The sequence below is a fragment of the Hyalella azteca genome, unplaced genomic scaffold (genome assembly GCF_000764305.2).
Source record: "Hyalella azteca isolate HAZT.00-mixed unplaced genomic scaffold, Hazt_2.0.2 contig17967, whole genome shotgun sequence".
In the NCBI taxonomy this organism is placed as follows: domain Eukaryota; kingdom Metazoa; phylum Arthropoda; class Malacostraca; order Amphipoda; family Hyalellidae; genus Hyalella; species Hyalella azteca.
This window is the reverse complement of record NW_025947728.1, coordinates 734,638-760,210: the sequence shown is the minus strand read 5'-3', so window position 1 is coordinate 760,210 and position 25,573 is coordinate 734,638. Positions and strand designations below refer to the sequence as shown.

Here is a 25,573-nt window from a genome sequence, read left to right as displayed (position 1 = left end):
AAGTGTATTAAATTTTGATTACAAGATTTGTAGCAGACAGACAAACAAGAAGTGAAGTTAAAGAGAAGTGTTGTAATGAGAATTATTTAATTTGAAATCCTTCTCTACACAAAACCTTACAAATTACACGGCTAATCAAAATGAAGTTACATTGTTACATTTTACCCCATTTTGGCTGCAGGATGGTTAGATAAATCAATTAGTACGGAAATTTAACTAGCTATATATGGTGCCTATACAATATTCTGACTAGAAGGAATCCTATATGGCATTCAAGTTTTGTAGAATATGGTAACTTAACGTAATCTAAATAAATATAGTAAATAACGTAATTGAAATCACAATCCAGATAAAAATGTTAAATCGTTAAATCGACGTCTGCGTGGGGACCTCATTGAAGTATACAAGTATACTCATGGCTTATACAAGGTCCCAGAAGGATTACTAGAATTTGAAACAAGAACCAACACCAGGGGCCACGGCTATAAACTAAAAAAACAGCGTTGGAACACATCCATGCGACAACATTTCTTCTCGCTTCGAGTCACCGACATGTGGAACAGCTTCCCTGATAGCATCGTTGAAGCTCCGAGTGTGAACATCTTCAAAAACAGACTAGACGAAGCTATGCAGGAGCATATGTTCAGTCTTAAAATGCCGTGCAAATTACGGATCAGGCAATAAGTCCAGCAGCTATCTCAATCAATCGTCAGCTATAGAAAGATCGGGTTCCAAAGGCCGGATCCCTTGTGAATCAAGTCACGAAAAGTTCAAGAATCGGCAACAGGCCATGGGCCTATTTCTTCAACGCCGACACTTCTATTCTATTCTATTCTAACTCGATCGAAGACGCGTTCTCAAATATCGCGCCGATTTACCAATTACTTTAAGCAAACACCGAAAGAATAAGGGTATTTCCGGAGCTGAACCACACGTGATGGCGCATTCATAGACCATTTTGCCGATTGAAAAGGAAAATGTTGTGACACCATTTTTCGAGTTCTTATTTTTCGGCGACTAATTTATTTGGTCGGCCTTTGGGATTATTAACGCTTTAGTGTGCTGTGTCCAAGAAAGAAACTCCTTTTTTAGGAAGAACTCCATAGAATATAAATCGAGGCTATGACCATACACTACCCTACACGGTGACCCAGTTGCGCAATGCATTTCAGATGTCTCATCTCTAACACTATATAATGGTGGTTCCATAGAATTCAAAGTCTACCTGATAACCACAATGGTGGCGAACTTGGCGACTGTATCCTCTTTCTTTCTTGAATATGTTGAAAACCTCGTAAACTCCTGCAAGTCTCTAATAAGATGGACAGTAGTTTGGAAGAAAGTAGGACAGTAATTTCTTGACCTTATGCCCCAAATCTAAAAAACCTAATAGGCTAAGCAGATATATTGCTGCTTGAAAGTACCGAGCCCCAAGACCGCAGTCACCTATTGAGGGCGGATCCGCTCGTGATAGGCTGAGCCGCATTGATGACATGAAACAATTTGCAATCATGTCGGTCTTTGTGAGCCCGCTTCTATACCTGAACAGGCTACATTATACATTAATCTCCTTCGTTCCTTGCACGAAAATGGCAAAATATTATATGGTTTTAATTAAAATCCCTTTAATTTATTTGTGATAGCGTCAGCATCGATAGATCGGTCAAAAGATCAGCTTTTAGAGCTGTTAGCAATACACAAACATACTTAGCAAAAATCTGCCCCAGGGAGCTCATCTTCAAATTTCCCGATCGTGTCGAGACCACAACCATAAGCACAAAACCAACGGTTTATTCATCAGGCTTTTGTGTTCATCATGAATATTAGTGAGCGCTTGATGTGTCTTTTGAGTCTACAAATCGTACTGGCATCTGGCGCAGGTGTGTGGTAAATAAAAATATTTATACTTTGTTCCTGATACGCCAGTGACCCATTTATATTGATACAGAAAAATTGAATTCAAGTATTTTAACGAAGAAAATACCATGTAATCGCATCTAATTGTACCATTACGTAGACCCAGACCTAGGATAACCATTTATGATATTTGACTTAATTCCAATCCAAAGCCAATCCTTTTTTGTATATATACTAGCTGTCATCGCCAGCAATGCGTTCTCTCTGCTGCAGACTTCCACGACTACCAGAAATCGTTCATGGAGGATGCAATAGCAAACGACTACTCCATGAACGGGGATTTTTCGAAATTCGCGATGACAAAACAACAATTACTTCACAATCTACCTCTGCAGTTTCAAGCTTCATTGTTACACCTGGGACAAGCGGTCGATAAATTTCTTTCAAATCATCGTCAACGTGGCTGGATATTTGATCCCGGATCGAAGAACTTTGGAAAATCTGTTAGAGATTCGCTTCAGGTTCTTGGAAGTTTCACAAGATCTCATAGTTTAGATCACCTTCGTGATTCTCTACCAAGGTGTACGGTGATCGACGACTACATCGACGGTGAGATTCGAACCTAGATGTATTTCCCCCAATTTTTTTGTTATTCTTGTATGATTTGAAAGGAATTTAAGAATCGATTCGCAACATTGGTAAGTAAATAGACAATTAGCTGGTTGATTAAGTCCGGCTTTGCCTGGTATTTTAACTCGAAGGAACAACGTCATACTGAACTCAGTCATCTTGTAATATGTAAATTTAGGAACTTTAGTTAGCTTATCAGGAGACTCTTTCAAACCTACATTCAGCAAAGAGTTCCCCACGTTTGGCAATTTAACGGAAAACTAAACTTTTTAATTTTGAACATTTATTTGTCGAATAAAAATCGCTTTCAAATATTCTAAATCATTCAGCTCCCTCCATTTTGTCTCATTATTCCTCAAGATTGAATATTTTATTCTCGGCTACAATCCCGACACGGTATGTAGGTAACGTGTATACGCGCCCTAACTGCCCCCTACACGTTTATGGTGTCACACAAACTTCGACTGATATATGTTCAATTAGAACCGTTTTATACGCTTTTAATCATTGTTTCGTTTTTGGAAATTGTTCTATAACTCATGTGAATAATTATACATAATACAAGTTATATTTGATTTTTAAAATGTATCTCCATAATTTGGCGTTATTCAACCCGCTGCTTTTCAGTTTCAGAAAAAACGGATAATGAACGATGTTACAACTACGTACATCGTTCTGAGACAGAATTGGAACCAGGTAAAAATGAAACTCGATTACTTTCCCAACAAACTTGAATATGTATTACAGTATTACGTAATGTAGATGATTGTAAATTACGTCAATTTTCGTCGAGTATTGCATATGCCACAATTATCAACTCCGTACTGAATTATCAGTCTCCGTACTGATTTCAGTATTTTTCTTCCGTGTTTAATATCCAGTCATTTCTCTCGTCAGCCTCAATAAACAAGACGCTCTTAATTATTACGGGAATAATATTTTGCTATCTTCTGCGCGTGCTGGTGGCTTGGCATCTCGAAAGTCTGCACACTACGCCCCCTGAACATTTCCGTTATAAAACTGAAATGCTTCACAGGAGCCCCAGCAGTAAAATGAAGATTTGTGAACGTCGTTTCGATCGAAAAGCTGGAAAGCAGGCTAGTAAGAGTAATACTTCGGGGGCCCAACCAGTGCCTCTGCAAGTTTTGGCGTCTGACGTTGTAAAGCGCATGCACGATTCCTCATTACCCAGTTTTGGCAAAGCTTTTGAAGTTATGCACACAGACTCGCGAGAAATTGATACCTACAATTCAAAAAGAATCAACTGCGCCGGGAAAGCTTTTTTCACTCATCACTCTGCTCAAAGAAGTTGCGAAACGATACAACTTTCACCCAAAATCCTTCCTCGCTCTTTACCGTTAAGAGACCAAATGCAGAAGCAAATCCCTACGGAAAAGAGAAATAAAATTTTGCCACATCTTTTAGATAATGAGGTGCCAAAAGAAAGCTGGAAGCGGCTGTTAGATCATGAGGTGCCAGAAAAATGCTTGCCACTGCCGTCAGATCATGAGGTGCCTGAAAAATGCTTGCCACTGCCGTCAAATCATGAGGTGCCAAGAGAATGCTTGCCACGGTCGTTAGTTCATGAGGTGCCAGAAAAATACTTGCCAATGACGTTACATAGCAAGGTGAATGAAAAAAATTTGCCACGGCCGTTATATAGCAAGGTGCCAGAAAAAAGCTTGCCGCTCTCGTCGGATGAGATGCCCGACAGCTACTTGCTACCGCAGTCAGATAATGTGGCGGCAGACAGAAGCTCACCCCTGCAGTCAGATAATGTGGCGGCAGACAGAAGCTCACCACCGCAGTCAGATAATGTGGCGGCAGACAGAAGCTCACAACTGCAGTCAGATAATGTGGCGGCAGACAGAAGCTCACCACCGCAGTCAGATAATGTGGCGGCAGACAGAAGCTCACCACCGCAGTCAGATAATGTGGCGGCAGACAGAAGCTCACCAGCGCAGTCAGATAATGTGGCGGCAGACAGAAGCTCACCACCGCAGTCAGATAATGTGGCTGCAGACAGAAGCTCACCACCGCAGTCAGATAATGTGGCTGCAGGAAGGAGCTTGCCGCCTTCAGGCATTAACGTGTCAGCACCGGATCCATTGAAGTCTTCCTGGAAAAACGTCGCGCCACCTGCATCCTTAGAGGCATCAGTGGGAAGCATGTCACCACCGACTTCTTTCGAGGTGACCTCAAGAAGCGTGTCACCACTTGAACCATTCGAGGTACCGGTAACCGAAAGAAGCGTTTCACCACAAGCTTCATTAGAAGTATTCGAGAGAAGCGTGTCACCACCAGCTTCATTCGATGCATCCGAGAAGGGCGTAACAACTACGACGTCATTCAAGGAAGGTGAGAGAAGCGTGTCACCACCAGCTTCAGTCGAGGTAGCTGAGAGAAGCGTGTCACCACCAGCTTCAGTCGAGNGCCCGAGAGAAGCGCGTCACCACCGGCTGACTGTTCGGCGCCCGAGAGAAGCGCGTCACCACCGGCTGACTGTTCGGCGCCCGAGAGAAGCGCGTCACCACCGGCTGACTGTTCGGCGCCCGAGAGAAGCGCGTCACCACCGGCTGACTGTTCGGCGCCCGAGAGAAGCGCGTCACCACCGGCTGACTGTTCGGCGCCCGAGAGAAGCGCGTCACCACCGGCTGACTGTTCGGCGCCCGAGAGAAGCGCGTCACCACCGGCTGACTGTTCGGCGCCCGAGAGAAGCGCGTCACCACCGGCTGACTGTTCGGCGCCCGAGAGAAGCGCGTCACCACCGGCTGACTGTTCGGCGCCCGAGAGAAGCGCGTCACCACCGGCTGACTGTTCGGCGCCCGAGAGAAGCGCGTCACCACCGGCTGACTGTTCGGCGCCCGAGAGAAGCGCGTCACCACCGGCTGACTGTTCGGCGCCCGAGAGAAGCGCGTCACCACCGGCTGACTGTTCGGCGCCCGAGAGAAGCGCGTCACCACCGGCTGACTGTTCGGCGCCCGAGAGAAGCGCGTCACCACCGGCTGACTGTTCGGCGCCCGAGAGAAGCGCGTCACCACCGGCTGACTGTTCGGCGCCCGAGAGAAGCGCGTCACCACCGGCTGACTGTTCGGCGCCCGAGAGAAGCGCGTCACCACCGGCTGACTGTTCGGCGCCCGAGAGAAGCGCGTCACCACCGGCTGACTGTTCGGCGCCCGAGAGAAGCGCGTCACCACCGGCTGACTGTTCGGCGCCCGAGAGAAGCGCGTCACCACCGGCTGACTGTTCGGCGCCCGAGAGAAGCGCGTCACCACCGGCTGACTGTTCGGCGCCCGAGAGAAGCGCGTCACCACCGGCTGACTGTTCGGCGCCCGAGAGAAGCGCGTCACCACCGGCTGACTGTTCGGCGCCCGAGAGAAGCGCGTCACCACCGGCTGACTGTTCGGCGCCCGAGAGAAGCGCGTCACCACCGGCTGACTGTTCGGCGCCCGAGAGAAGCGCGTCACCAACGGCTGACTGTGCGGCGCCCGAGAGACACAGTGTGAACGAGGCTGACTGTGCGGCGCCCGAGAGACACAATGAGAACGAGGCTGACTGTACGGCGACCGAGAGAGACAGTGTGACCGAGGCTGACAGTGTGACAGCCGGGAGACGCAGCCGTTCAAAATCACCTAAAGGAATGTCAAATGCTGATTCCTTAGCAGCTGCACGTGAAGATATACACCATTCCAAGACTTTAGAAAGCCATTATGCATTTAATGAAAATATGAGTAAATCAAATGCAAGAATAATTGCTAACCTGAATGAGCTCGGACATAGTGAAGCTGGCAGCGTAGCGACAGACGATACAGCAGAGAGCAGTACTGGAATGTCATCGGTTGATTCAATTTCAGAAGGCAATGAAAGCGAAACTACTATCGTGAATAAACCCCAGAGAAATAATTCTGATGGAATCCTGATCAAAAGTTCATCTAATACCTTCGAAGCTGCAAGCGATCCATCTGTGAAAATAAATGATAATCCCACGAACGATGGAGGACGCCGGATGAAGAATAAGCGCAAACACAAGTCGAAGACTCGGCGCTAAGGTTATATTGGGTTATGATTTATCTAATTTTGCTTAAATTCATATGTTGGACAATATTTTCACAAACCAATGCCCACGCATTAAATCTTACATTTATGATTCATCGTGCGTTTGCCTTTACCGAGTGTAAATTTACGCGACCGTTTGAAACTAAGAAAATTTTTGTTCCATTTTCCTTGGTGTGCTAGTAGATTTTTATCTCCGAAAATAGGTAAAAAAGGCCTCAATAAATTGACGTAATTGATTGCATTTATTTATTGCAGAATTTAGTAGTTAGCTGGAAGCGTCGTTTATTCGCTTGGATAATTATACAAATTCAGTAGAAATTTTAATTTGATCGTTCATGTCGCCTTCTAACAAGGAACCACGAACTTAAGAAATTATTCATTTAAATTCCGTAGTTGATAGCACAAATATTCAGATTCCGGACGAGTTTGAGTAAACAAGAACTAAATTTTAAGCAAATACTCTATCATCTTAAGCAGGAATGCTAGAATCAAACTAGGCAATATCAATGTTCACAAGCACTATTGGTAAGTAACAATAATTAATCGCGTTCAAATCTAGAAATCATGATCGAAATTTATTTTGCGGTCCGTAACTTCACCAATTTATAAACTCACTCCATCTTACTGCCGATAGTCGAACCAATTGTTCAGTTACGTCTCTTCCGACTGCACAGGGTGCTTGTGCACTGCAGCTCCCTCCGTGGCAATGAGTGAGACTTCCAGGAACGAACTTACGAAGTGTGGCCTTCCCATGTGGGGCGAGGGTGGAGGGGTGGCTGTCGATTCGTGAGACACAGCCCGAGGCATGAGCAGACTAGCTTCATCTCTCTTTGCGTGCTGGTTTATGCAGCTTCGCTCTATTAATCACGTAGCAATGTATTGCGTAGTAATAGTTAACTTACTGACACTTTTCCATTAGTGAACTTCTTAATAGTTGAGTGTGTTAAATCAAGTTCAAATATGACGTGTCACCGTGTGATACTCAATTACGAAAAAGTGGTAGATATCATTCAGGATATTGTCAGGTACCAAAGCAATTCGCACGGTAGTTTGTAAAATCTTGCCCTGAAGGGTTCAATTCTACCCCGAGGAAGTCATGGGACAGGCTGTTCCTGAATGTTACAACTCGCTCCTCGATCAGTTAGGACGTGTCGAGGTTGTCGTCATTCCCACCCCGCACAGCGGTGCTGACACTGGATGTGAGACGTGGGTGGTGTCATCCTCCGCGTAATATTGATCGATAGATACCGGCCCACTTCAGCCACGGAGTTTTGATACACAGTTATACAGCAGACCAGTGATTTTCTGTAATTAGTTTATTAGAAACCTTGATTTTTGTATTGTGATTACAGCTACGTGTGTGCGTGTGACTAGTTAACCAAATTCTACTTATTGTTATTGTGACGCAAACATGTCAAGCATTGCTGTGATAGGACAGAGGTTGTCAATATAGTTATCATTATTTTGAACGGTGAAAATAATTAACTTGGGAATTTCATTTTATTCTCAGTCGCAGAAAAGGACTAAAATTTGAGCTCCAGTCTCCAATATTATGGCTCTCCCTCCGACTACTTATAACCTGACCCTTATAGGTGCGCCCATGATGGGACAGCCTAATGTTTTTCACAGTATTCCTGATTTTATTCAGTTTTCCAACACAACCAGAGTTCAGTTCTCAGAACACTTGATCACCTCGGTCTTAAATTCGACTGAAGAAACCAATTTGCAGTCTATCATCGCACCTATTCAATCCCGAATCTTCAACATTTCTACAAAACATTCGAATATTGTTAGTCGAAGAAGCTCACGAGGACATCATAAGCAGTCATCAATCACTAAGAGGTCACACAATTCAAGGAAAGGTCGACCTAAGCCAGAGACGAGCTCAAAGGTTGCAACAACTTCAGCAGCGTTTACCACAGAGAGTACGACAGATGCAGCAACGACTGAAGAATTGGCCGCAGCTCTTGACTTAGATGCCGGCCATTTTCAACTGCCCATTGATAACAATAATTCAGTCCACCTTGGAGGACACGTGCCGATCATGGACACCCGCAGCCCGGAGCACGCAGATCCTTTCGAGTCGAGTCGCGTGCGCGGTCCCATAGCAGTTAAAATTCTGAACGACTCAGAGCCTCCCGTGGTGGTGCATCCGCGGATGACTTTACATAGCCCTTCTCCGGACGCCATCATGCAACTTCCGGTAAGTCCAGTATCTGGTGGGGTGTGGCAGTTTTTGATTTTGCTCACATGACGTTCGAGAAACTTTGTCTTGACAAAATTCTGAATTTATCAATTTAAGTAAACTTCACGGCTTAATTTTAAGTTCATTATCTTTTAGGATGCATAGTTGCTAATTAGCTATGTTCTTGAATATTAGTCATTATTATATAAGCCTTTATAATTTTTTACTAATTGATTTCACTGCTCAAAATTCAAAGGTAGAGTATGCCTGTAAATTTTTCCACCTTACGACATTCCTTTATCATTCGGGGAATATTTTTTACCGATTGCGACGCCAGACTTCAATTAAAGCCGCGCTGGCGCTCGAGTGTAAATGTCAGGGGTAAACAGTGACTAGCGCCACGCCATTATAACTGTACTGTAATTTCGGATTTGGTCTCTTTTAATATTTCTTTCTGTGCTTCAAGGCTTCCCACTCACTAATCCACGACTAACCATCAATCCTGCGAGAGTATTAATTTATTAAATGTTCTAAAATAAATAAATAAAGAAGTAGTGTGCAGTATCTATTAACGTGGGTTAGATTTTTCGCTTAAATAGTAAAAATACCGTACTTCATTGATGGATCAAGGCAATCACCTCTCACCTCATCATGTACAGATTCACACAATAGCTGCCGGACTTTGATGTGACTTATGATGGAGAGGCCCTAATAATATGTACAATCAATACATGTTTAATTCATGCACGATTTAGCATGAAAGCTAATCCATAATTTTGATAATGAAGAAAATTGTTATTACAAGTGCCAAATTTTCGGCTGGATGTAAATGAGGCAGCGTTAGTTTACAAATCATCTTCCCCACGAAATAAAAATATTCGTGACCACATTACGTTGTTCATATTTTAATTTAGTAAAGAGTTTAACGATAAAGGTGACAGCGGTGCGCAACAGCCGTTACCTTGTCCTGCAGCGGAACTGACTATCGCTTCAATCTACTGCCATTTGAGAATGATAGGAACATGATATCAATATGAGCCCGCGTTATCGCTTAATACAACCTTGCTTATCCTAGATACTAGAACACCATCCTGGAGAGCTCCTCACTTGGGAGCGTCTGAATTTTTAAAACAGATAATTTTCACTTTTAGACATTCCATAGGCTAGGTAAGTTTACCTCATCCTGATATAATAAATTTAAATTAACAATTCAGCACTCATCCAATCATAATCGCCTTATTTCGGTAAAAATATTAAATTCTCAACCACGCCCGAGCTGCTCAATTGCGAAAGTGAGTGAACTGCCATATTTTTTTGCCTTTTAATTTTTTCTACAAACGATTGCAGGACTTCTCCTACTTGAGTTAGTCTCCAGAAATGGTAACCTTTCCGACGCGATATCACGGATTTTACGGCTTGATATTCTGGCGCCACTTTTTTTGTGCTCTTTAGGAATGCTTCAGACTCACAGTCTGCTTGCTTGCCGCAATGGCTCAAGAATTTCCCATTGCCACATGATTCGTCTCCAAACGCCGCTGTATGGATATTTACTCATTTCACACTACGACAGATAAAGTTTTAAATAACTCTTAACCAAGAGGCTCAGTGTAGTACGAGCCACCAACAGTCAGACGCAATAATCTGTGCTAACAACTAGGTACATAGTTTGATGAAATTTTATGAGAGTTTTGAAATTTTATTAGCGTGTTGGATGCGCTATTAATTTCCAAGCATCGTATATACATGAAAAGAAGACCAGTGAATATCTATTATTAGGAATTACTTCAGAATCCATGATCAGTAAATTAGGATTCATCCGATAGTTCAAGAACTTATGCTGTTGCCATCTGTATTATTCATTGCTCGCTATACCCTCCGACTAATCGGTACTGAGACTTAATACTTAACAAATTCTATAAACTAATCGATTATTTAAACTGATGTAAGTAGCCAACATCGTGGTTGAACTCCCAACATCTACGATTATTGATTAATTCAATGAGTAACAGTCTTGAATTTAATTGATGTCGTTTGTCAACCATCGGAGTTGACGGTTTGTGCGTAAGGACTAAGGACAGCGCGACTCCATACCTTTGCATAATAATGCATAGCAGCCGCGGGATGCCGGGTGAATTCATCCCGTCTCGTCCAACCACTGAACTTTGACTGACCTTCACAAGCTCCCATGCCGACCCGTATAGAGATACCAACGATATCATAAGTCCAGAATTCTTGCTAAGACTTCCCCTATCCTTCCATTTTTATTTCCTCGATAGAGGAGCATATTTAAACATAGTAAACATATCCTTACACAATTATTAAGCAAATTTAGACGTGATGAGGTAACGTTGAGCGATAGGTGCAACATGGGAGCTGCGGCCCGCTGTGTCCGGACTCCTTGACACGTAGATGAGAAAATCAAAATTATGAGAACTTTCTGACACTTTACCCTAAAAAAATTTAATTGCGATCGTCAGTTGTCGCATATATAATATTCTCCAGGCGTTAACTGGCAGGTTAAGTGTAAAATCTAAATGTTAATTGTTTGGTGGAGGCATGATTTCAGCTATTTGTTAGTGATTCCTGCACAAGCAGATCTTTCAGAAATGATCTATAGTATTAAAAGTTCGCGAGAAAGTCTCAATATTTATTTATTCACTTGACCTAGAGAACAATTTCATTTCAAGAAGAAATACCAAGCATGAATAGCTTAAATAGACACCATATGAAATTGCCAATTACTTAATTTATTTTGTCGTATTTTCGTCATTTGAGTTCCAATGGAGACAGCGCTGCTTCTTTGCTTCTTGCCTATTCTTGTAACCAATTAGTATGATAAGGTGATGCTTGGAAGGTTGCAGCCACTGAGATCGGAATCAATCATACACGTGGTTGACGTTATGGCATACTTGTTTTTCCCCAGTTTTAATTTCTCGCTTTATGGTACAACTATTTGTTCAATGGCGATGGTGTGATGTGCTTTAGCGCAAAGTTTTAGCTTATTAGCGCATTTTCTCATTTATGGAAAAAATGCACTATTGTGCTCGCCATGTCCGTCCGTCCGTCTGTCTGTCTGTCCGTCTGTCCGTCCGTCTGTCCGTGACCTCAAGTTTTCGTAGACTAGAAAATGCGCTCTCTGTGACTCACTGCAGTGAGTACCGAGTTATATTTTTTCTCTTTATACGGCAGTCGGTTCTTATTAAAGTGATTAATTGAACTCTAATACTTTCATCAGTAGCGCAAAAAAAAAAAAACAATGCGCCCTACAAAAGCCTTTTGTCGTTGATTGAGATTATAAAAGTTTACATAGAATCTTGTACTTTAAATTGAGTTTTCTTTTTAAATTCAATTAAATGAAGCAGATATTGTAATCGTTCAGATGTGATGACGTACAACGTTAGTTTTCGAACAATCGATGAGAGGAGAAATTAAGTCTCCAAGACGCTGACTTGGGTTCCATGCACTGGGTAACAACTGGCGTCGTAGGAGGAACTTGCCTACTCAGCCTAGTCTTCACTCTTCAGTGCGCGACTGGAGTCAAGCGTGAGAGGTGATAAATGGTCGTTGTATGGCGCATTGCTTCCCGGCTGCTAAAGAGCATTGCCGGTGTTTACGTCTGTGGACGTCTATTGTAGGCAGTGATGGTAGAGTTAATAGAGGAAAAGAATTCTATAAGTGTTTCGTATCTGTAGTCGTGCATTGACTGTTTTATTCAACTTTAATGTTCTACCCTAAATGGTTACTAGTTTGATTTTTGGATTATTTAAATCGAAATTGATTCATTGTATCATTACATTAACAGAATTAAAAACACGACGATGTATAAATGAGTTATTTTTTTTAAACCGAGGTTTTTTCGAGGATCCCATCATTTTTATACTATTACTTTATTTTTATCCTCATAAGTCATGTATTCCGATCACAAGCAAAAAGTCCGAGTAAAATCTTAGTTCAACATTATAAACTGTAAATCCCCTGATTTTAAACACAAACTCCGCTTGAGTTGTTTGAGTTAACGTAGGTAATTAACTACGGTAAATATCTCCTTGTGTAAGTTTATTAGCGTTTTCTGTCGATTTAGTTTCATTATTATTACCGTTATCAACTTACCATGGTTTATGTGTATTTATTTTCAATTACAAGAGACTTTTTGATATCAGTGTCAGTAAATTGAGCGTCGAAATTTAGCATTCTGTTTTCTTTTTCGTTAATCTTTAATCTCAGCCACACCAAGGCTAAGGTGCTCAACCGCTCATATCTTTGAGGCTGCCTCTAACGGTTGAATTTCAAACTGAAATTATCATGATAATTAATAGTATATATTTTTCCTAAACGTTACAATAAATATTTCAACAAAATTAACCATCAATTTTGTCGCTTGAGAATAGACCGCATTATTAGAGGATTAATTTTTGTTTGTTTCGGCTTGAATAAAAGTACAGCGTCCATGTCATTTGCGAGTGCCACCTTCAAGGTCGTCCGTCGGCTTATCGTTTTTCTACCACAACTTTTATTTTTCTTTAAACTTGGCCTATGCTCTATGATGAATGTTTGCCTTTATTCACTTAACAAATTACTTCGCTGACTTGATAAATTATGTATGGACGTGCAGCTGCGGGAATTGATTGGTGTGAAGTAACAACTGAATGAAATCGTTGAGAATCAGCGTTTGCAACTGTGTGTACTGAAGCAAGAATTTCGTCAATTGTACTCTGTATAATTTTCTTTTTGCGGGAGCAAATTAATAGACAATAGGTACTATGCCATTCAGGACGGCGATGACTCTGCCGCTACAGCAAAGATTCACCAAAATTGCAATTTACTTACCGTACATCCCACTCAAATTTCAAACTGCCTGATTTCTCTGGGCAACAAAGGATTTATTAGGCATGTTAGCTCGGAGAATTTATCAATTAAAAGATATTTTTAAAAGATGAGGCATGGACATAAATAAATGAGGGACCCCCATTAGTTTCTTTGTATCAATATATTTTTTAACATAACATACCAATTTATTTTTTCGAGGACATAGGATCTACCGTAAATGCAATTATTAATGAATGAAATTACTCATTTATTTTAATAATAGTTTGCCAATTTATTTCTTAGAGGACTCAGAATCTACCTTAAATGCAAATAATAGTTATTGAAGTATGAATATTAAGCTCTACTTTTGGCCATTTGTCATTGATAAATGTTTTTATTAAAAATAATTTGCTTTCTGATATTCTGCGTAGCCTATGTAACTATTGGTTAAACATTGAAAAATATACCTACATAAAACATCACCTGGAGCAGTTCTAAAACTTATTTATCTTAGAAATTGTTTGCTAATACTTCATTGCGATTTTTCAAACATAACGTCTGCAAGAAAAATCTTTCAATTCTTAGTTTTTCTGATCGACAAATTATCACTGATCATCATGCCTCGTTTCTGCCATTATTTATAGCTCACAGTGAACTGTGCTGATGGCATGTATAAAAGCGATCGAGAACACGTTTGGAAGCTCCAAGAGCTGCACTTCCTAGTCCGTTCAGACCGTTTAGTTGCCGTTGCTGAAGGTCACGTCGACTTCAACAACAGTTCGTCTCTATTTCACCTTGCAGGGTATCGGGGACAGGCATTAATTTTTTTATTCTACAAGGCAAGTGATAATTATATTCGTTGGCCTCCTTATGCTTGCCTCGGCTTCAACAACAGCTCGTCTCTGTTGCACCTCGCATGGGATCGGGGGGAGGCATTAAGTTTTTTATTCTACAAGACAAGTGATAATTATATTTTGTTGGCATCCTTATGCTTGTCAGTTGTCTATATATGTATATGCTCGATGAGCATACTATTTTTGGTCTTCTTTGTTTTACTCGCAGTGTGTTTTCGAGAATTTTTCATTGGAAGTCAAAAACATTTTTGAAGCGACTAATCATCCATGATCCATGGTAGTAGAGAATGCTATTTTTTATATTCCCTCTATATTATCTGTTTTCCGTCTGTGATTATTTCTTTTGTTTTTAAAGTTGAATGATTTATTACTTCGACAAATCGTTGCACCGATGTTATTTTATCCTTTCAAGAGTCAACATCACCTGAGTTTGAATCTTTTTTTCTAGTTCATCAGCAAGTCGTACCCTACGTTATGCAATCAAGTGAAAGTTTCTGACTGGGAGCTGAGATCGAAATATCTCAAGGCAACATTCAAGTGATATAATCAATGTCGTAAAGCAGCTAACATAGCCGGATTAAAATGCTACACATTCCATCTTTTATCTGTGCAGTGAAAGCAATGTTCTGAATATTACACTCGATTTGAGACATTAGCAAACCGGTTGTGGTTTAGCACATACTAACATGAGATAGGCAATAGGAGGTGAGGCCAATCCTCGGCTATGCGCAAAAAGTCGTGCTTTCTAAGCCAGTTTCCACCGCGGGACTACGCTTGCCACACCTAAATAATCGACCAGAGAAATTCTAAAGCAATTCACTTCTCGTGAAAGTGTTGCTTTCGGAAGATCATTGTTTTGATTTCACACTTCGCAAATCAAAATTTATATCCTTGATGAATTGGGTAATCAAAAAAATTTAAATTTTCAGCCGTTTGTCTGTTATTGTCATAATCTTCAAGAATAACTGAAATTAAATTGTTTACAAAGTAGTGGAGCTAGATTAGGGTTTGTTGGAACTTGGCAAATTTTATTGAGAACATGTAAGATTTCAGAAACACTTTAATTTGTGCTGCTTATTGGATTTCGATTTGATTCGCGATTCATTTTATTAGAAATCAAGCGTTAGTATCACCAACGAATTAAGATGATATATTAAAGATATAAATGTTCTAACACTATTAACATTCTCTCGTCAGTTAACCTGGGTGACTCTTTGTAGTTAAAGGTTGGCATCCTAATGTATCTCTGTGTTATTTTTTCGTATTATATTAAATTTTGCTCAGTTAATATTGCATCATTTCAAAATCGGGTTCAGAAAACCTGTCCTTGTAAACATACCCCCAAACTTGCTTTGAATACTCTGCGCCCGAATTTCGGGGTGTTGCTAAGCTTGTTGGTCGGTCTCTGTCAAATCATGGTGAATGTATTTCCAGAAATCCGACAAGTTGACATGTTTTGAATGTCGTAGATAATTTCTCAATTTCCGTATTCCATCAACGAAAAACATTTCGTTTTAAAATGAGACTTACATTACTTAGAGCGTCTGCTCATCGTTATGGCTTTGACGATGAACAATGCTTCTAAAATCGAACACAGCGACGGCCCCGACGATGGTTCGCTTCATTAAGGCTCCATTGAAGCAGAAATCTTGTTTACCAGTCGTGTGTGATTCAATTAGACATTTGTGTGCGGTGATCCTTAAAGCGGTTCAGTGGGAAGATAATATAGTGTTGTGGCTCTCAACTGCAACGAAAACACGTTGCTTGTGTTGCAGTGTGGGCTCGTTGGAGCAAAAAAGGTGTAGGCTTTAGGTAGGCTCTCTCGCATAGTTACATAGCTGCATGGCGAGATGTGTGGAGGGTTTCTAAGCGAACCAGGAAAACTTCGAGCTATTCGTGGTCCCAGTATTAAAACTTCTTCTAATGCATGCAATTGTAGTTATATTTATTTTTAAATAGTTGTATTACAACTTGATAATACTTTACTTAATAATTTGAAATATTCCTGGCTAGAGTCTTATTATTCGCATGAATGTTCTGATACACAAATATTTTCCGAGCTGAAGTACTCGACGGCTTTGCCGAATGTGAGCTGAATATCATTTTGTCATGCTCGGTTGCCAAGGTCAGCTGTAGCTATGCCTGTTCTAGTGTTCTACATCTATGTGCGCATAGAATAATTTAAAAGTGTATATCATGCAATGCTGTTAGCTTAAAATATTTAGCAACATTTTTAGATGTACTTTTTAGTTGGTTACTCCCATGGTTCTATTATACTATGATTTCAGCGGTTCAGTGTGAAAATACCTAATCTTGTTCTCGAAACTTGGAATATTATAAATAACTTTAAAATATAATAGCGTGTGACAAATGATCCACATATATTAAAATATTTCTACGCAATTCCAAGATCATGCAACTGGTATAGAACTAATATTCAACTAATTCGTTACTTGCTTCGACTTGCTACGATAACTTCTGATCTGCCGATGAAATATCTTGGTGGCAATCGGAAAGAAACTGTTGGACAACTGATACTCTAGTTTCGAAGTCAATAAATATGCGTCATATATAATGAATAAAGCAATTGGTTACCAGAAGTTCTTACAATTTCTTCCTCCTGTTTGTGCAATATCGCTGCAATATCTCCACCAACATTTATCGATCCAATTCAAAATCTAATTAATTGAATTGGAATTGAATCTATAGCTTAAAGTTTGCCTCTGATTCTGCTGTGATGTATTATTTGTTCATTTCTTGAACTGCCGTAGATATTCATGAGCTCAGAGAGACTGCATTAAATAATTCTTTTTATTAAGATCATAATTGTACACAAAATCACATACGAGTTATTGTTTTCAGTTAATGAAAGTGCTGGCTTACTGAATTTTTGTAGCTGTTGATTTTTAGGCCTTTTATTATTGGGTAATTGGTTTTTAACGTTATCGCTAAAATGAGAATGTGTTGAATTAAAAAATATCGTATGTATGAAATTGCATAGCAGCCAACCTATTTGGATGTGTCGATAGCGCAGTTGAAATCATGACCATGAAATCGAACAAAATTAAATTCCTGCATTTTCCGGCCTGCTCGATTACGGTGAGTTACTTTTTTTATTTTATTTTTTAGATCATATTTCTTAGATTTTAATTATATATAATATCATTCTACAGCATGTGACTTTCAGTTTTGTTTCATGGGCTTTCAGTTTTGTTTCATGGGCTTTCAGTTTTGTTTCATGCGGCTTCATGAATGTACAATTTAATGTAAAGATGCTTGTTTTGATTTTCAACTTTTGCAAGGGCCAATTAACAGGAAAGACTGTTATTTCTCTCTCACAGGTTCCAAGTACTTCGCTGTATAAACATGGTTAAAAAAGCTTATATCAGACCCCCGACTAATAAACCGTTATTTGAATGAATAAATTATGAACTTAGAATCAAGTGTTCTATTAGTGGAACTTTTATTCTAATGGAATTATTTTTAAAACTTGAATACTCGTCTCACTTTGATTTTAGCAGTTGATGCTTGTTCATTAGTGATTTTCCTCACGTTTTGAGACTGTTGAGGATTTGAGACTGTTGAGTATTTGAGACTTTTGAGTATTTGAGACTGTTGAGGATTTGAGACTGTTGAGGATTTGAGACTGTTGAGTATTTGAGACTGTTGAGTATTTGAGACTGTTGATGATTTGAGACTGTTGAGTATTTGACTGTTGGGTATTTGAGACTGTTGACGATTTGAGACTGTTGAGGATTTGAGACTGTTGAGGATTTGAGACTGTTGAGGATTTGAGACTGTTGATTAATTAATGTGTCTTTCTTTGAGGGCGCTCGCCATACAGCTGCCCTCTTCTGAATTGTTAAGCCTGGCTCACTCTTCAATGTCACACGTATGCTAGGCCCTGATCGTAACGGCCTATCATGTCTACGTGCCTACCGCTCTGTAACTGGAAATTCCCCGAGCTTCACAACTCAGCTTCTTAATTGATTGAAATCTACGCTATGGCAACGATAAATGAGTTAATTCGAGCTTTTTTATTGTTTTTTTACTGTTAGCGTAAAATTCGATCGTAAACTTATTCAACATATTATAATCGATCCTGTTACATTTCAAGGCATACTGATCTTTTATAGCTTGACAGGCTTAGAGATTGATGAATGGTGTATATGAAATCCATTTAACGACACTTATTGTAACTTATCAAAATCTATTTTGCGGTGCCTCTCACATAAATAGTGAGCGCCTGAAGCACTCATTAAAAGAAGAAACGGTGAAAATGGGAAGTCACCATCGTTTTTTTCTTTTCAAGTGTTTTTTTTTATTTCACACAAACATGCGTAATAAAAAATCTCCGATCGGTAACTGGATATTTAGGAAAGATGGTCTACTCCTCCCGGAAGACTGAATTATCAAAAATAAATAATTATAAAGTCATAACCCCGTGAAACATTCAATAGCACTTAAGTTGCTAGCTAAGTCCACCATTGACAATATGACCTTTAACGTACGAAAATGCGGCTCAAATTGCTGATTGTTTGTTATGTTTTATTCCACATGGACAATAGTGCGCCGTCTTGAACATTTTTTCAATCATACGTGCGATTTTTCCTCATCCTTAATTACTTTTTCAAGCAAAGGCAATAGTATTTATTCTTTTAAGAGTTACATCTCTCACAAGCTAATCAACAAAAATGCTCTCTAACGCCACCGACTGCCTTAGGAAATTGTTATTGATTCTTGACGGTCGTACAGGTGTGTGTGTGTTTATTGGCCATCCTTGTAGTGGCCAAAATGGGGCCTTGATGGCCCCATTTTTGATAGATCGTTTAGATGTTTTCTTTCTATCGCTCATGTGTTGTTGGGAAGTGAGTGGGTTATGGATGGTCCCATTTTTGATGGAACGTTCGGGTGTTTTTGATGGTTCAGGTGTTGTTGGGAAGTGAGTGGGTAATGAATGGCCCCATTTTTGATAGATCGTCTAAATGTTTTTTTTTATCGCTCATGTGTTGTTGGGAAGTGAGAGGGTTATGGATGGCCCCATTTTTGATGAAACTTCAACTGTTTCTGATGGTTCAGGCGTTGTTGGGAAGTGAGTGGTAATGGATTGATCGTCTTTTGATAGATCGTCTAAATGTTTTTTTTTTATCTCTCATGTGTTGTTGGGAAGTGAGTGGGTTATTGATGGTCCCATTTTTTATGGAACATTTAGAAGTTTTTGATGGTTCAGGTGTTGTGGACAGCGCTGAGTCTTGCTCTGGGCGTGGAGGTGCAGGGCGAGATCGTGCGTGGACTGCCGTGCATCAAGCGTCTAAACCAGCTCTTCTGCCGCAACGCCGGCACCTCTTATCCTTCGTTAGTAGCGCCCTTTGTTTGTAATACCTACATTGTATTTAAAATACGTTAACTGAAATAGATAAAATTTTGTGCCATATTCCTGAATTTTTGTTGTCCCCTGTAGCTAATTTTTGTTGAACTCCATAAGGTCTTCTTTCAATTCATTCTGTATGGATTTATGTGGTCTGGGCTTTTTTATTCCTCTGGTTCTTCTTATGTTTCAGTTGACCTTGATTCTACAGGATGATTAACTTCCATCCTGTTCGAGGAACTTATACTTCGTAACCAAAACTTTTACGTTGTCACTTTTAGTGGCAAAAATTTAACGTTCAAAGTTATTTTTCGAGTAAGTGAATATACTATCAATCGTCTTTTCTCCTCGCAAAAAGTCCGCAGTCACATTTTGCGTCAATTAGGAGTTTTTTCAATTCATATAAAATATTACGGGAGCATAAATTCAGACTCCTGATTACGTTCCTATAATATAACCTACGTCTAATCACGATTTTCTCTCAATTTTCTCATCCAGCGAAAACATTGAAAGTTTCATCGATGAGAACAAAGCCCTCACTCGCAGGATGTACGGTGACTTCCAGAGCGAATTGGGACTGGGCGAGGTCAGTTTCATGTATAAGAAAATTCAATTTATTCAGTCGCATCCTCATGATTCACCGTTTTTGCTTGAACATAATAACAATGGAATTAGTCTTATGTGCAATCACACTTTGAATTTTTAATTAAGTGACTTGTCAGATTTTCAAAGCCACTTACGTAATTTTGTACGCGATAAATTTATCGAACTAATTGTGCAGCGACGGATAAACTGAGAATCCCCGTCTTGTTACCCCGTCTTGTTATTAATTTCGATAATTTTTCAGATCGTTGAGAGTGCTATTCGATCCTTCCGCATGGGAAGGTCTGTCGGGGACGAACCTTTACCGGCTCCACAAAACTCCACTGGCATCTTCGCTAGTAACTTGAACGACATTCTACTGAACCTCGAAGAGAATATTGAAGATTTTCCTGGAGCTGACACCATCTCGACGTACCTGGGTCCTGGTTTCTACAGCACCTTCTATGACGAGGTCGTCAACAGGACACGTCGTCAGGCAGCTCCTGCAGGAGGCAATAGAAGACCTAGTGTACCTAGTGTTCCTAACCCTCCCACCAGCACATCTAACAGCAACAGGTGGGCTTTTTTTCGTCAGTACAGTCGAAATATCTCGGTGGGTTTTATTTCGTCGGTACAGTCGAAATATCTCGGTGGGCTTTATTTCGTCGGTACTTTCTTGGTAGTTTGTTTATGAGCTTCCTTCTCTGGTACCTACAGTTTTATTTGTGATCTCCTATTTCTTAGAGTTCATTGATAGTATTTTTCTCATTAAATCATATTCGTTGCATTCGTTTTCTTCATAGACAAATTGACTATTTGAAATGAAGCTACAAAATTTCTGGAAAAGCATTCTGTATTAAAATAGTTTAGTGTTAATACTAAAAAATGGCTCTTTGTCCAGAAAAATAGGAAATTGAAAATTGAATCCCCATGAAAATAACTCCTTTCTGGCTCTAACGAAGGATTTTCAGCGTATTAATCGATTTTATTTGTTTTATTCTGCAGACTTGACTCTTGTTTTACAGACTAGACTCGAAATTGTTTTATTTGACTTTCAAGACTCAAAATTTTCTTATATGACTTGACTCAAAATTGTTTTATTTGATTTTACTTTTTGCTAACTTGACTCAACATTTTTTTATTTGACTTGACTTTTTTGCAGACTTGACTCAAAATTGTTTGGTTTGACATGATTTTTTTACAGACTTGACTCAAAATTGTTTTATTTTATCGACTTGACTCGAAATTGTTTTATTATGCAGACTTGACTCGTGCAACAGCAAGATGGAGATCGTCACCCCCTACTGGGCCAGCAACTCTGCTGGCAAGATCCTCGCCATCGTCAACCTCAGCGAGTTTTCTCAAGTCATCCACCAGGAAGTTTGCACGTGAGATGTGATTTAGTTAGAGCAAATTAAGGAGAATATATGAATTGTGGTGTCTTTTTTTTCGTAGCCTCACCCTCTGTTCTAATTTCCATTTCTTTATAGTAAGCCTCTATGCTGTTGATAATTTTTTATTAATGCGCAAAGTATGTGGAATTATTCTGTTTTAAAATTATGAAAAATGTAATAAAAAATATTGTTTTGCTAAAACACAAGGGATTTACGTTTATAATTTTCAATTAATGTGAAATAATATTACGTAAGTGAGCACTTTCAGCTAGATACTTATTTCCGTAAATTTTTGGAATTAATGAGTACAAGATGATGATTCTTAATTCGATAGTACGCATCGCATTCCTTGTAAAGAAATTTAAACTTTATGGAATTCTTATAAATAATTCGTATAGGTATCCGATTTAGTAGTGTATGTGAAACAAAATCTTACAAGACATCAAATTTATTTAAATTTCTACCACTTTTTTATATTTTTCTATTTCACGACCATTTCTGAATACTTTCTAAGAAAAATTTATTCCTTGCATTTTCTGAATACTTTGAATTTTTATCTCTTGCTTGTAACTCGATAAGTTATCTCCGTACAGGAGATCGTCAACGAAGCGTTGCAACGGCGACTGCGGTTGCGAGCAGAAGTACAAGTGGCATCGAATGCTCGCCTATGATCTGGAGAACGAGTGCAAAGGCATCTTTGTCGACTGGTTCTTATTCCCGTCTTGCTGCGTTTGTCGATGTGACCCTTAGAATCCCTGACGTCTTGACCCTTAGAATTCCTGGCGTCTTGACCCTTAGAATCCCTGGCGTCTTGACCCTTAGAATCCCTGGCGTCTTGACCCTTAGAATACTTGGCGTTTTGACCCTTAGAATCCCTGACGTCTTGACCCTTAGAATCCCTGACGTCTTGACCCTTAGAATCCCTGACGTCTTGACCCTTAGTATCCCTGGCGTCTTGACCCTTAGAATCCCTGGCGTCTTGACCCTTAGAATACTTGGCGTTTTGACCCTTAGAATCCCTGGCGTCTTTACCCTTTAACCCCTTCTTTCTTGCCCCTTAGAATCACTGGCGTCTTGACCCTTAGAATCCCTGGCGTCTTGACCCTTAGAACCCCTTCTGTCTTGACCCTTAGAATCCCTGGCGTCTTGACCCTTAGAATCCCTTACGACTCGACCCTTAGAATGCCTGACGTCTTGACCCTTAGAATACCTGGCGTTTTGACCCTTAGAATCCCTGGCGTCTTGACCCTTAGAACCCCTTCTGTCTTGACCCTTAGAATCCCTGGCGTCTTGACCCTTAGAATCTCTTACGACTCGACCCTTAGAATCCCTTACGACTCGACCCATAGAATGCCTGACGTCTTGACCCTTAGAATACCTGACGTCTTAACCGTTGTGTCTCTATCCTCGCCCCGCTGACAGTTTCAATTTTAATGAAAAAATTGTCTATTGATAAGTTAACCATTATAATGATGTTCGGATCTGGTAACTAGAGTTACCATCTGCAGACAACGTATAATAAGTAATAACGCATAAAATTTCCAATATTAGGTAGGTACTCTTTACATTGGATTTTAATTGAATACTTAAGCCATAAGAGTTAATAATTGTTAAAATTTATTATATTTTCATGACATTGAGACGAATTCACATTTGCCGAATAGAATTCATAGTGAACATTAGTATGTAGTTTTTCTTTTTAAATTGTTAATTCCAATTTGCCAAAAATTGAGCGACTATAAACTTACAATTACGAAATGGAATAGACTTCAGATTTCTTGTGCCTAATTTTTTAAAACTTTCTGCTCTATAAGTAACGGTTGCTTTTTGAGGTTTCTGATCACTTGTGTAGTGTTTTCCTTTTGTCATTCATTCAACGCATCGAATAATGCTTCTTTAAGTTGAGGTTCAAAGACTAATTTGTATCGAAATGATCTATGCAACTTGTTCACTTCTATGTGATTGAAAGCAGTTCATAAGTTTATGGTTATCACTGATTTTCATTCTTTAATGAGATTGGGTCTTATTTCTTGAGATTTAAATAGAAATTTAGATGTGACTCAGATTAAATCGTTTTTATTGTGATCTAGAGAAAATTCTATGAATTCCAGTTAAATATGATTAAACTTCCACGTTATTTACAGAGAATTACTTATCAAAATTAGCAAAGTTATTTTAATGTAGCTTTAGAATCGATTTAATTGCGAGTTACCTACTAGGGTATTACCTACTTGACACTAGTTATTTTATGTTGCTTCTTCTGACAATGCGTGTGGGTGTTTATCAGGTATATAACTTTTTATTTACTTAGAAGTTCCCAAAAATATTTGTATCTTTTCAATGTTGGTGTAACGAGTGCTGAATTCATTATTTGAAATTTCTGATCAATGTGTAGTTATTGGAATGATTCGTTGAAAATTCATAAAGATTGTGCAGAGTGTAAAAAGCTTGTTCTATTAATAATTGAAAGCAATAGAAAAATTCTATTAACTCGTTGTCTACCAACAAGTTACCATAGATTTAAGTTAAAATTAGTTTATTCACTTTCAACGAGGAAGGTATTGATAAATCAAGCGTACTGTAAATAACGATCAAAGCTACAGTATATCCCCATATAGGTATACACTGACTTCACTTGAAAGTCTCACAAGCACATGAAGAACAATCTTGTAGGACAACATTAGCAACATAGTGATTCGCCAGATTTGATAACGTATAATTTTTTTAATTTTTTTATTTTTGTGACTGATGAAAGCATTGCATCAATGTGACTTGTTGAATAAAAGAAAACTTTCCATGTGCATATATATAAGAATTTAGACGACGGTGGTAGGTTGTCTGAATTGTCTACTAATTAAGTAAGATGTTATAGGCCTGCGCGGACACCATTGAGTGAGGAACAATGTTACCGTTTTTATGATTGTTTCAACAGTAGAATTGGTCACTGGTTAATTTTTTGTTGTTCAAACTTCAAAATCTGTAATTTACTTGCCGGAGACCTATGAATATATACGCTGTGTATTTTTTACTCTTATACAATAAAGGGACTAAATTGAAACTTTAACGTGTACTCATATTGAACCTTGAAATTGCACTCGTGTAAAAAAATCAACGGCGCTTATCATTTGGCTTCAGTATATATTACCTCGAACGCCTTTCGAGCTTTGTGAATAACATTTGGAAAGTTTACATTACATTATACCATCTAAAAATCATCACTTGCGCGCTTGACACTAATATTTCAATTGAAATATGGTACGTGAGTAATGTGTATTGCTCATGAGGGTCTGTATTGGTCATGCAGGTCATAATTTCACCGCTTGCGGTCATTTTCTTAACTTGGTTATTAACTTGTATGTCATTACCTTCCCTGCTATTTTCCCAAGCTGGACCTCATTTGTTGATGCCTCAGCACGAATCTATTTTTCACTCTACCTCACAATCAATTTTATTTTGGATTCTGATTCTTCGAACAGTTCACTAATGTGTGATCTTGCTCGTTCACTCCATTTCTAATCCGTAACCGTATGTCGCAAAATTTTTCATTCAGATCTATCAATTGTTCTCTGAATCATTCCAACACTCTGATGCATTTTCATTCGTGTGTATACTAGGTTTAAACTTGAGTCTTCTTGGTCGTTCATGACAGATATCGTTCATATTATCGCAAAATAGCGTTTTCTAATGTTCACTGAATTTTTTTATCCTGATACATATCCAACAGCCTTCCGATCAATGAAGGCTGCAATTTAAAATAGGCAATTCAGGCCGACTTCCCACGGAAAATATTTTTTTTTCAATGGGATATCGAGATTTCCCTTGGAAACGTAACGTTTTGATG

At 39.4% G+C, this 25,573-nt stretch overlaps 2 protein-coding genes across 3 annotated transcripts; both read left to right on the top strand.

Annotated features, from left to right (window-relative positions):
• The first annotated feature begins 972 nt into the window (after positions 1 to 972).
• Positions 973 to 7,774, top strand: LOC108673428 (uncharacterized protein KIAA0754). The gene is made up of 7 exons (XM_018161256.2): positions 973 to 1,880; positions 2,131 to 2,466; positions 3,115 to 3,183; positions 3,385 to 4,957; positions 5,089 to 6,083; positions 7,218 to 7,329; positions 7,615 to 7,774. Exons 1-7 carry the CDS (start codon positions 1,817 to 1,819, stop codon positions 7,772 to 7,774), a joined length of 3,309 nt encoding a protein of 1,102 aa, XP_018016745.1. The 5' UTR covers positions 973 to 1,816.
• On the top strand, positions 4,927 to 24,796 carry LOC108673435 (protein spaetzle 3). 2 transcript variants are annotated; one of them, XM_018161264.2, is made up of 6 exons: positions 4,927 to 8,746; positions 19,619 to 19,743; positions 20,255 to 20,342; positions 20,604 to 20,914; positions 21,601 to 21,726; positions 22,326 to 24,796. In XM_018161264.2, exons 1-6 carry the CDS (start codon positions 8,096 to 8,098, stop codon positions 22,480 to 22,482), a joined length of 1,458 nt encoding a protein of 485 aa, XP_018016753.1. In that variant the 5' UTR covers positions 4,927 to 8,095; the 3' UTR covers positions 22,483 to 24,796. The 2 variants fall into 2 exon arrangements, with proteins under 2 accessions (XP_018016753.1, XP_018016754.1); XM_018161265.2 differs by lacking the exon at positions 4,927 to 8,746 and adding an exon at positions 17,147 to 17,487.
• Positions 24,797 to 25,573: the final 777 nt, after the last annotated feature.

Coding starts and splice junctions, on each gene's coding strand:
- LOC108673435 (XM_018161264.2), top strand. CDS start 8,096: ATGGCTCTCCCTCCGACTACTTATAACCTGACCCTTATAGGTGCGCCC. Junction 20,915..21,600: donor AGCACATCTAACAGCAACAG/GTGGGCTTTTTT, acceptor TTTATTATGCAG/ACTTGACTCGTGCAACAGCA. Junction 21,727..22,325: donor ATCCACCAGGAAGTTTGCAC/GTGAGATGTGAT, acceptor ATCTCCGTACAG/GAGATCGTCAACGAAGCGTT.